The sequence below is a fragment of the Sceloporus occidentalis genome, unplaced genomic scaffold, assembly GCF_023333645.1.
Source record: "Sceloporus occidentalis isolate IW3139 unplaced genomic scaffold, rSceOcc1.0.p SCAF_1, whole genome shotgun sequence".
Classification (NCBI taxonomy): domain Eukaryota; kingdom Metazoa; phylum Chordata; class Lepidosauria; order Squamata; family Phrynosomatidae; genus Sceloporus; species Sceloporus occidentalis.
The window spans coordinates 117,574,892-117,586,423 of record NW_028316981.1 but is presented as its reverse complement, the minus strand read 5'-3'; the positions used below and the strand labels follow the sequence as shown (position 1 = coordinate 117,586,423).

At 42.1% G+C, this 11,532-nt stretch overlaps 1 protein-coding gene across 1 annotated transcript; it reads left to right on the top strand.

Annotated features, from left to right (window-relative positions):
- The first annotated feature begins 4,492 nt into the window (after positions 1 to 4,492).
- LOC149322003 (volume-regulated anion channel subunit LRRC8E-like) lies at positions 4,493 to 10,030 on the top strand. The gene is made up of 3 exons (XM_089506467.1): positions 4,493 to 4,721; positions 6,501 to 6,639; positions 7,396 to 10,030. The coding sequence occupies exons 1-3, from the start codon at positions 4,705 to 4,707 to the stop codon at positions 9,643 to 9,645; spliced, it is 2,406 nt and encodes an 801-aa protein (XP_089362593.1). The 5' UTR covers positions 4,493 to 4,704; the 3' UTR covers positions 9,646 to 10,030.
- The last annotated feature ends 1,502 nt before the right edge of the window (positions 10,031 to 11,532 follow it).

Sequence of the window (11,532 nt, the reverse complement as noted above, 5' to 3'; positions counted from 1 at the left end):
GGGGAATGGGGGGATGGACAACAAGTTTATATTGTAAACTAGGCTGTTTTCCTTTTGTATATCAATGGGAGGTGATTATCTGTTTTTCTTTCTGCTTAGGGACTAATTTTCCTTACTGGCTGAGGCAGGAGAAGTAAAGGAGGAAATGAGTTGATAAGCAGAGTAACTGAGGGGAAAAGGAGCTAAAACTTCCTTCTCTCATCATTTGCTGATGATCCCTGCCTGTTTCTTCCCTGCCTGTTTCTGAACATTTAGAATCTGCAGTGGGTGGATCATGGGGACAGGTGGGTAATTTCCATGTGTTCAGAGGCTAGTTCACCCATTAATTATCTTACTGTAGGAGTCGGAGTCATGCAGCCCTCCAGATATTGTTGGGCTGTAGCTCCCATCAGCTTTAGCCAGGATAGCCCCTAGTGAAGAATGCTGGGAGTTATAATCCAACAACATCTAGGTGGGCCTCCTTGCTTACAGAGTTTTGGACAACTACTGGACTGATAAATACAGTATCATATAATAATGTTTTTCTGCAGTGGGCAAAGTTGAGCTGAGTGGGGGAGCTAAGCGCCAGTACAGTTTATCTAATCCGGTGGCTCCCAAACTTTGGTTCTCCAGATGTTTTGGTCTTCAGCTCCCATAATTTTGTACTGTTTGCCAAGTTGGCTGGAGCTTCTGGCAGTTGAAGTCCAAAGCACATGGAGGACTAAAGTTTGGGAATCACTGGTCTATTGACATGCCTGTTCATAATACTGTACAGTAGGCCCTTAGAGTTTGGTTCCTGAACCACCACCACCCTGTGGGTACCAAAATCCATGGATGCTCAAGTCCCATTAAATATAATGGCAAAGTGAAACCGCGTTCCTCATATAAAATAGCAAAATCAAGGTTTGTTTTTTGGAATTTACATCTTTTCAGAATATTTTCAAGCTGTGGATTATTGAATCCATGGATAAAAAAATCCATAGATACGGAGAGCTGAGTGTATACCTTAATTTACCTTCACCTTTTGTGGATGCTGTGTGAGCATTTGTAGTTTAATTTAAGGGCTTTAAGCATGTTGCTGCCCTCTAAAGGATATAGACAGGAGTGCTCTGCCAGTCATCTTTCCAAACCTAAGGTGATTTCAGTCCCCACCCCATCCCACACACTCCTTTAATTGCTTTTCTTCCTCAGAAGGGGCCCATCAGATGTTCACAGTGTTCCAAGGAAGCCTCATCCATGCAAAACAATTAGTCACAGATACCTTTTTACTTATATCAGGAATCTAGCCAAGCAGAAAGGGATTTTGCTTCTTCTCCACTTTTGGTTTCCAACCTGATGTGTGCCATCTCTGAGCACCAGATCCTGCTTCATCTTGGCAGCTAAGCAAGGTGAGCCCTGGTTAGTACTTCGATGGGGGACTAGCAATGAATACCAAGTGCAGTAGTCTACATTTCAGAGGAAGGAACTGGCTAAACTCATCTGACTAGTATTCCTTGCCTAAGAAAACACACTGAAATGTATGGGTTTGCCCTGTTGACAGGCAACTTGAAGGCACATAGAAAGGTACACACCCCATGCAAACATGGGAGCAGAGAGGCTGTACTTGAATTGTGGGCGGAGGTTTACCAATCACAAGCTATGCTTACCTAGCAAAAACAGTTTGCTGAAAGGAGGCTAAGGCGTTGTTTGCTCCCAGGAGGAAGTTGAACCCATTTCTTTCTGTTCTCAGAGGAAGCTTATATGAAGTAACCACCTGTATTTTCAAAAGCCACAGGTAGCCAGATACTTGTGTTTCCAGGAGCCGACTGTATCAGACGTTCAGCTCTCTGCTCTGCACAAAAAGGACTTATGATTCGTTTGTTGTGGCTGTGCTATGTTGAGTCTAACTTTAGAGTCTCCCATGGGTGTAGCCTCTGGTGGGAGGGCGAAATGAGGGCATTGGTCCCCAGCAAAGAAGAATCCTGTCTTCCCAAATGAATTTTTCTTTCCATCCCTTAATTCTTAACCTTGCAGAGTGTGTGATATTGAAAATCATTCATACGTCAGACTAGGCTATTTGCTGTGTAGTCATTTTGCCTGCCCTGTTTCTTTGGAAGCCTAACCTCTGATTTTAAATGCTTGACTGAAATTTTAAATTACTGCAGTGCTAGAAATTTTGGGGTGAAGGAAAATTTCATGGGGGACAGGATTCTTATTCAGGGGGGAATGCCATCATTTTGCCCACTCTCCCCAGCTAAGCTTGGGAGTCTTACTTTTACAAGTCTTCCAAGACAGGATTATCCTAATTGTTGAAAGTGGATTCCTCCTTTATTTATTTATTTATTGCTGGTCTGCCATCTCCCTCTTAATTGTAATCTGTCAAAATATTTGCATGGCTGTTTTACATGAACGACCACAACCTTATGAAGACAATGGCAATTCCAGATGTCCAGACAAGTTCTTATGCACCTCAGACAGGGCTAGGCCTAAAATTAGGTAGAATGAGGCAGTTGCCTCAGGCAGCAATTATTGGCTGGCACAAAATAGCTTGTTGTTTTTTGTTGTGTGCCTTCAAGTTGTTTCCAACTTATGGTGATGCTAAGGTGAACTTATCATAGGGTTGTCTTGGCAAATTTCTTCAGATGGGGTTTGCCATTGCCATCCTCTTAAGCTGAGAGAGTGTGACTTGCTTAAGGTCACCCAATGAGACTGAGCTAGGATTCAATCCCTGGTTTCCAGAATCCTAGGTCCAACTCTCAACCCACTGCACCATGCCAGCTTTTGGCATAAAATGGTAGTTAAAATACAGTAACGACAAAGTGAATCACAATGTGATGACACAAAATGGTAGCACATTGTGATTAATAATAATAATTAATAATTTGTTTTATTTATATACCGCTATTCCAAAGATCATAGCGGTGAACAGCAAGCAAGCTAATTAGCAAATAAGCTAATTAACTTTGTTGTTACTGTATTTTAATGACAAGAATGAGTAGAAGCACTCATGGGATTTTCTTTATCATTGGCCAATATAATTTAGCTGGCTTTGAACACATAAGTCTTGATGGTTTTGACTTAGGCAACAAAATGTGCCAGGGAATCCCTGAGGAAGAGCATATGCACACTCTAAGCAAAGGTATTCCTACTGGAGAAAGAAACTATGAATCTAATAGCAGAGATGTTCTGGTATTTAGTCTTGAGCTATCCTTACGTATCTCCTAGGCAATATGTATAAATAATATCTTTGTTATTACATTTGTAGACAAGATTTTTCTCCTAGTATGTGAGGTGCATTCTGTTATTTCTGAAGGACAGTGAAGCCCTTTGGGAAAAAATGAACAACAAAGGAGAAAAATATGCAGAAAGTTTACAGGCAAGACACTGCAAGGTCCAGTTCATAATCGTTCATAATTTGGTGTTCTCTCCATCATCCATGTCTACAGATGGGCTTCTCTGTTTCTGGTGCAAAAGGTACCATTTAATGTAGAGTTTTGTTGCTAGTGTTGCTGATTTTATACCATAGTTGCTTTCATCTTGTTGTTGTGTGTGCCTTCAAGGCATTTCTGACCCTATCATGTAGTTTTATTGGCAAAATTTGTTCACAGGAGTCTAGCCTTTGTCTTCCTTGGAGGCTGTAAGATGCCCAAGGTCACCCAGTGAGTTTCCACGGCCTAGTGGGGATTTGAACCCTGGTCTCCAGAGTTATAGTCCAACACTCAAACCACTACACCATGCTGGTTGTCTTACTCTGACCTCAGTCATCCATTTAGATTATGAATGGTCAGAAAAAGGACTGTGGATGTCTGCTTCCCTACCACTTCTAATAGCCTAGAGATGAGGACCTTGTGGCTTTCCAAATGTTGGCTCCTTTTCCCAGCATCCCTCATCATTGGCTGTGCTGGCTAGGACTGATAGGAACTGTAATTAAACAATACCTGAAGGGCCACCTATTTCTCTTTACTGAAATAGACTTTGCCTGGAAGTGCCCCAGCACAAGCGTGGTTTGGATTTTAGCAAGCATCCACAGCTAGCAGACTTCTCATGCACTATCAACAGGCTTAACTCAGTCAGACAGTGAATGGTGTTGTGGCCCTAAAGCCTTAGGAACCAGATTTCTTGCCTGTTTCCTGCTGGGCTGCTTTCTGCTGCCCCAAAACTGAGCAGTGCACTTTTCAAGGTCAAATAGAAGGATTGGGTGAAATAGTGGTCAGGAACACTACAAGCAGGGGTTCAGTGCATTTCAAGAGAACACTTAGATTTGCAAAAAGGGAGATGAATATAGACTGTTTTGTGTCCTAATACTTGCTCTGAGATGCTGGGGCTAATGTTAATGTGATGACTTAGGAAGTAAACATTATCACCTCCTTGATTAACTTTGGCACATTTCATACCCATCTCCTGATATCTGTTATGGCTGGGCCAATGTAGTGGGAAAACAGCTACTATGGCGACCAGAATCTTGAAGACCATTCTGTTCCATGGGTTGCTCCATTCTCTGGGCATCACTTGGGCAGAATCTAACTGCAATGAAGTTAGGGGTTCAGCTGTTTGCGATCCCTACCAAAGGCTTCATCCATAGTCCAGATATATCTGTAATGCCTGAGTTAGGCCTACTGCTATCTGATCCTGAACCAAAAAGAAAGGGAACTCAGCATATGCTATTGAAAGGAAAGTCACTCTTCTGTTCAAACTAAGGATTAGATCTTTGTACCAGTAGTGTTGGAGGACAGATCAACCATAATCATGAATACTATAGCTGGGTGAGTGACTAGTTCCTGCCAAACGAAATGAGAAAGATCTGAGAGTGCCTGGAGGTCTGTGAAGTTTTTGAGTAGAAGGCTCTGTCAGTGTCAACTGTGGGTTTATGTTCATGGACAGTTTCCATCAGCAGTCATGAATGTTGGCTCTCTGTCAGTGTGGTGGTAAACCTGCTCTGGGTTTTAGTCGTTAAAGGAGGCACAAGATGGTTAATCTATTTAGTTCAACATCTTGAACAGCTCCATTATTTGAAAGTAAAACCTGGGTAGATGGGGGATTTCAATATCTTACTGACCTATAAGCCGTTGCTGCTACCCACTATTTCAGGGTGGTGGAGCTTTTAGCCCTCCAGGTTATTTTGGACTATAACTCCTACAATTCTTTACCACTGGTCTTAGTGGCTGTGGCCAGGGGGAGTTCAGAATCAAAGCATCACCAGGGCCCAAAATTCGTTACCCCCATGACTGTTGCAACGTGATACTACCAGACATTATAATCTCTAATCTTCCAGGTAGATCACAAAGTAAACTGCCTGTGTTTCCATGGCTGTGGTTCCATCAGTGCTGGAACTGTGACATTCTTGCTTTTGTTCATGTTTTATTACCATGCCTTGCAAATTGTTGATATTATCTAGCATTGACTTCTTTGTGATCTAACTATTACAGTTCATTTTGAGGCAAGAGGTTCCTAAAAAACACTGAAGAACATCCATTCAAGTTTTCTTTAACCCCCACCCCACCCCCAATTTAGTTTTTAAAACAATTCTTGCTGTGTTAAGAAGCATTTGCTTTTTCTGTATTTCTGAGATGTGGAATCAGGCTTTCCAGATCTTGTTGGACTCTTACCGCCCCTCTGCTCCAGCCAGCACAGCCATTGGTTAGGCAGTATAGGAAATGTAGCACAATTACATCTAGAGGTTCAGTTTCCCTTTCCCATCTCTGCTATATTTGAAGTTACTATCAAATATGAGTGATGAGTTGAAGTGTGGCTGTTTCTTCTGTGTTATGGGGGTAACCTTGGAGTTTCCTATGCAACCACATTGCTGGCCTATGTTTGTGTATAAATAAAATCTGCATTTAATTGGATTTTAGCAGCCTTAAATGAACAAGTTTTTCCTGAATCTAAGATAAGCAACCTTGCCGCTAGATGCTGTGTCCCTCCAAATGGACTGCAGCTCCCATGTTCTGTCAGCTATACTGCTAAGGCTGATTGGACTTGGAATCAAACAACTTCAGTGGGGCCTCATGTTTCTCATCCCTGCTTATTGGAATAACTGCTAGTGCTAAGACATTATTGTATCAAATGGAGGAGATTTGTCTACTTTGGCTTTCTTTTTATGTTAGGTGTAAGTGATCTAGGGTAGGAGTTATTTAAAAAAAACTCGGGTAGGAGTTATATGGAAAAAAACTTAATTCCCTAGAGCAGATTTCTCCAATGCTAGAGTCTTCAGATTTGTTGGACTGTGACTTCTACCCTCTTCAAGCAACCTAGCCATTGGTCATGCTCACATGATGAGTGGAGCTGTAGCCCAGCACATTTAGAAGGGTTAGAAAAGACTGAAAGGTACACCAATGTGTATTGCAGAGCAAGTCTTATTTTTGTTATGACTGGATGGGAGAATGAACAACAGACACCTAGAATGCAGTCGAATGGGATAGATTGTATCTTCTGTGGCCAAGATTATCCAACAACCTATTAGATCTGGCATTTCTGAAAGAGAGAGACCACCCAGGAATGAACTACTCTAACCTCTTGCCCTCTCCCTCTTTTTTGGTAGACAGTATGATCCCGGTGGCTGAATTCAAGCACTTCACAGACCAGCAGCCTGCTTTCAAGGTTCTTAAGCCATGGTGGGATGTATTGGCTGAGTACATCACCATTGCCATGTTGATGATAGGAGTTTTTGGTTGCACCCTGCAAGTAAGTATGCATAGGGGAACCTTCCTGAAACTCTAGTGGGAGTACAGTGTCACCAGAGAATATTGTATTGGCTATGGCAGAGAAGACTCTAGAATTTGGAAACACTCTGGGAGGTGTGGGAAAGAACTGATAGCCTGGTGCAGTGATGGTCAGCTTCTTCAGCTCAAATGTGGCAAAGCACTGCAGATTGGATTCCATGCAGCCAGTTCTGTGGAGGGCAGAAGCCCTCTGGAGATGACACTGTACTGGTTCAGGAACTTGCACAAAGAGGATCTAGAAAGGCAGGAAGAAGAGTGAGTTTTTGTATAAAATACAGAGGCAGATATTAAAGTACTGTATACTCACCCTGACTCATAGCTATACAAAATCCTAAATCATCAGTTAGTATAAATTTGTCTGGCTTTGACTTCACATGCAATAAAGCTGAGATGATACAATGGACTGTTGCTATTGAGGGGAAATGCAATTTTTAGTGCTCTTTAAAATAAAATCAACTATCTGATGTGTCAGGGAGAGCAGGTCTAGCCCAGCCCCACTCCCTGCTATGCTAGTTTTCTACCTATAAGGAGGATGTTTCATAACCTTTCAAAAATATAATCTTCCATCTAAAATCTGAGATGGTATAGCCCATTCAACCTTTTTGCCGGGGGGGGGGTTGCACAACCAGTTCTTTACAACCTATTACAAATCATTATATTCTACAGGACCTTGCCCAGTCATATTTCCTTTCTCTTCTTCTCTATCATGGCATGACAGGTGATACATGATAAGATTATCTGTCTTCCCAACCATGTTCCTAATGGCACAGCCTCCAGTGATGTAGCCTGTGAAGATTTCACCAAGAGGAGAATCAGTGCCTCTCAACCAACTGAGACCTCTGCCTACCAGGAAATGAGTGGGCGGCAGAACAACCTAGACTTGCAACAGTACAGCTACATCAATCAGATTTGCTATGAGACAGCCCTCCATTGGTATGCTAAGTACTTCCCCTACCTTGTCGTCATCCACACCCTCATCTTCATGGTGTGTGCCTCTTTTTGGTTCAAATTTCCTGGTACCAGTTCAAAAATTGAACATTTTATCTCCATTCTGAGCAAATGCTTTGACTCACCTTGGACTACTCGAGCCATTTCAGAAGTCTCTGAGGAGGAGAATGGGACCTCAGAGAAAATGGGCCGGAGAAAGAAAATAAGCACTACTAGTGAGACAACAGAACTTTCCCCTTTGAGGGGTTCACTTTCAGAGAAGAAAGTCACAGAGTCCCCCTCCTCCATTAGCTTGTTGGACAAAAAGGAAGGTGAGCAGGCCAAGGCTCTGTTTGAAAAGGTTAAGAAATTCCGGCTCCATGTCGAACAAGGGGACATCCTCTACACCATGTACATCCGCCAAACTATTCTCAAAGTCTGCAAATTTCTAGTTATTACTATCTACAATGCAGTCCTGGTTCCCAACATTAGCTTCATTGTGCCATGCAGTATTGAGATGGAGGACATGACAGGTTATGACCATTTCTGCTGCAATCACACCAAAGCCCACCTTTTCTCTAAGCTGGCCATCTGCTACATCTGCTTCCTTGGCATCTATGGCATGACCTGTCTCTACACTCTTTACTGGCTCTTTCACCGGCCACTCAAAGAGTATTCCTTTGACTTTGCCCGTGAGGAAACGGGGATCTGGGACATACCTGATGTCAAGAATGATTTTGCCTTCATGCTTCACCTCATCGACCAGTACGATTCCCTCTACTCCAAGCGCTTTGCTGTGTTCCTCTCAGAGGCCAGTGAGTTCAAGCTGAAGCAGCTCAATCTCAGCCATGAGTGGACTGTGGAGAAGCTGCGGCAGAAGCTGCAGAAGAATGCACATGACCGGCTGGAACTCCATCTCTTCATGCTGCCTGGATTGCCTGACACCACTTTTGAGCTGACTGAGGTGCAGGCTTTGAAGCTGGAGCTCCTCAAAGATTTTACTTTCCCAAACTCTGTAACTCAGTTGGTCAACCTCCAGGAGCTTGCACTGATTAACAGCCCTGTGAAGCTGAATTTCACATCTTTGATGTTCTTTCGTGAACACCTGAAGGTGATGCTTGTCAAGTTTGATGATATAAAAGATATACCAGTATGGACATACAACCTGAGAGGCTTGGAAGAGTTGCACATTGTGGGACACTTTAGCCCAGAGATGAACCGGGCAGGAAATCTAGAATGCATGCGTGAACTGAGGAGCCTGAAAGTCCTGACACTCCATAGTAACATGTCAAAATTGCCACCCAGTGTGGCTGATCTTGCCACTCATCTGCAGAAGCTCAGGATTCACAATGATGGGACTAAGCTGGTGACTCTGAATACCCTCAAGAAGCTCTTCTGTGTGCAGGAACTGAAGCTGATAAATTGTAATTTGGATCGCATCCCTCATGCTGTCTTCAGCTTGGTGAACCTGCAGGAGTTAGATCTGAGGGACAACCAGCTGTATTCAATTGAAGAGGTTATCAGCTTCCAACACTGCCGCAAGTTAGTATGCCTCAGACTTTGGCACAACCACATTGCCAGCATCCCTGACCATATCCGCAAACTCAAGACCTTAGAGCAGCTTGACCTCAGCCACAACCGGATTGAGGCCCTCCCTCCCCAGCTGTTCCTGTGCACTAAGCTAAACTATTTGGATCTTTCCCACAATAATATCCAGGTCATCCCTCCTGGGATGGGCGTGCTACAAAGCCTCCAGTATTTTGCCATTTCACACAACTTTGTAGAGGTGTTGCCTATTGAAATCTTCTTCTGCAAAAGGCTTAAGGTTCTCAAACTAGGGCACAATAAACTGCGCCACCTCTCTGACCGTGTCAGCTGGCTGCCTTCACTCTCCAGGCTGGAACTGAAGGGAAACCACTTGGACATCCTGCCCCGGGAAATCGGCCAGTGCTCAGCCCTTAAACATAGTGGCCTTGTGGTGGAGAGCAACCTTTATGAGACATTGCCTTTAGAGATTAGGGAGAAAATGGAGGAAGAATGATGCGGCAAATCAGAGCAGAGATGTCAGGTGGGGCCCCTCTCAGGTGTTGGCCACATTGATAATGGTACATATAGAGATCTGAGTAAGTCTGGTGCCCATATGTCTTAAAGAGCATGTTACTCTATTTTGTTTGTACCACCTAGAGTGGATTTGGTAAGGGAACCAAAGCTTCATCACTGGCTGGAATCAGGGCAGGAATGGAAAGTGTTTCCTCAAAAGCAAGGAGAGGGATTGTGAAACCCAAAGAATTCAGGTAGAATGAAGGTCCAAATAACACAAAGTAGCAAGTGTCTTTTTTAACAACAAGAGCAAACAGTTTTCAGAGTGGACAAGTAGCAGAAATTCTTCATGAAAGAGAATTTGTTGTATCAAACCAAATCTTAATTATAGTTATTTTTATATGTATATGTGTGTACTTGTGTATATTTTTTTCAGTTTAAAAATAATTTTATTAAAGTGTGATTATTACAGAAAGAAAACAAATTATTACAAAAGCAATAGAAAAATCAAGAAAAAAACACAAAAATTCAAAAGCAAACAGTTAAAAGGGGGAGAGCGCTTTGTAAGTTTAAAAAAATATTCTGGGGTTTTGTGATAGTTTTTGTTCAAATGTTTTCATACATTCCCTTCTGCCCAACTACAGCATGGCTGTAGTTTCCAGAATACACTTTTAATTTTATTAGAAGTCTTTTTTGGCTACAGAGTGGTGGGGGCTGGTGAGACTAACTTTACCACAGGGAGACAGCCCACTTGTATTCACTTTTACTTTTTAAAAGAAGAGTTGTGTTCTTTGCTGTTGAAGAGCCAGAGCAGAAAGCTTTAATAGAACTCTGACCTATCAAAATTCATGGTATTATTTACCTTGGACTGTTCCAAATTGACTTTTTGTCACATTGGCTTGAATCCTAACTAACATTCCTCCATTGGCAGAAATAACCTTACTGTAGAGGGCCTGTCATGGGCTGTTACCATGGTAGAGCATGAGGAACATGATTCCTCTTTGCAATCATTTCACCAGTTCCCCTTTGCAATATGTGAGGATTTTTCATTTGGAGGGGGAAAAAGGAAGAGGAATTATGGTAGAGATACAAGTATACCTCTATTAATGAAGTAGATGTATTCCCAGGCAAACAGAAAATTTGGTATCAGAGGCAGAAATAACATGAAAAGCACAGAAGACGTTTGCAACCCCCCTCCCAAAAAAAGAGTATGTGAACATGTTTCAGCAAACTTTTCAGAACTAAACAATGTGAAATGAAACAACCAGGTCAGGTAAGCCTTTCATAAGTAAACAAAAAAATTGTATTTTCTAGAGATCACTTGAAAGCTTCTTCCAAAATGGCTCCTGGAATTATCCCCTCCCCCCTCAACAGCATCCACTTTTGTTATGATTTTAGTTTTGGTGGCCATATTTATAGATCTATGTTTATGATTGTTTTGTGCAGAAAACATTTTCTGTGTAGAAAATTATTGAAATATTAATACAATACCTGTGCAGAAAATGCTGTTTTCTGCTTAAAACAATGACATGTGAATTTTGCACAGAATAAGTCCCAAATTGCAAGGATTCTTTTCAGTTCAGATTTTGTTCATCAGGGTTACTCAACACTTCAAAAACATGTTTTTGAACCATTTTATGAATATTTTCAAATATTCTTTGCATCCCTACAGCACAGGCTGAGTCAAGTGATGAAATCTTGCTTTTTCTCTGTTCCATACTTACAGATAATTTTTAAAACAAAGCTATTTTGCAAATTGTTTACATTTCTTTAGCCTAATGCAAAGGTAGAGAACATGTTGCCCTCCAGAGGTAGATGGACAGCATTAGGGGAGTGCAGGCCATGCAGTCTCAGCTCAGAACAATCCCCCATGAAGATGTTGTTTGTA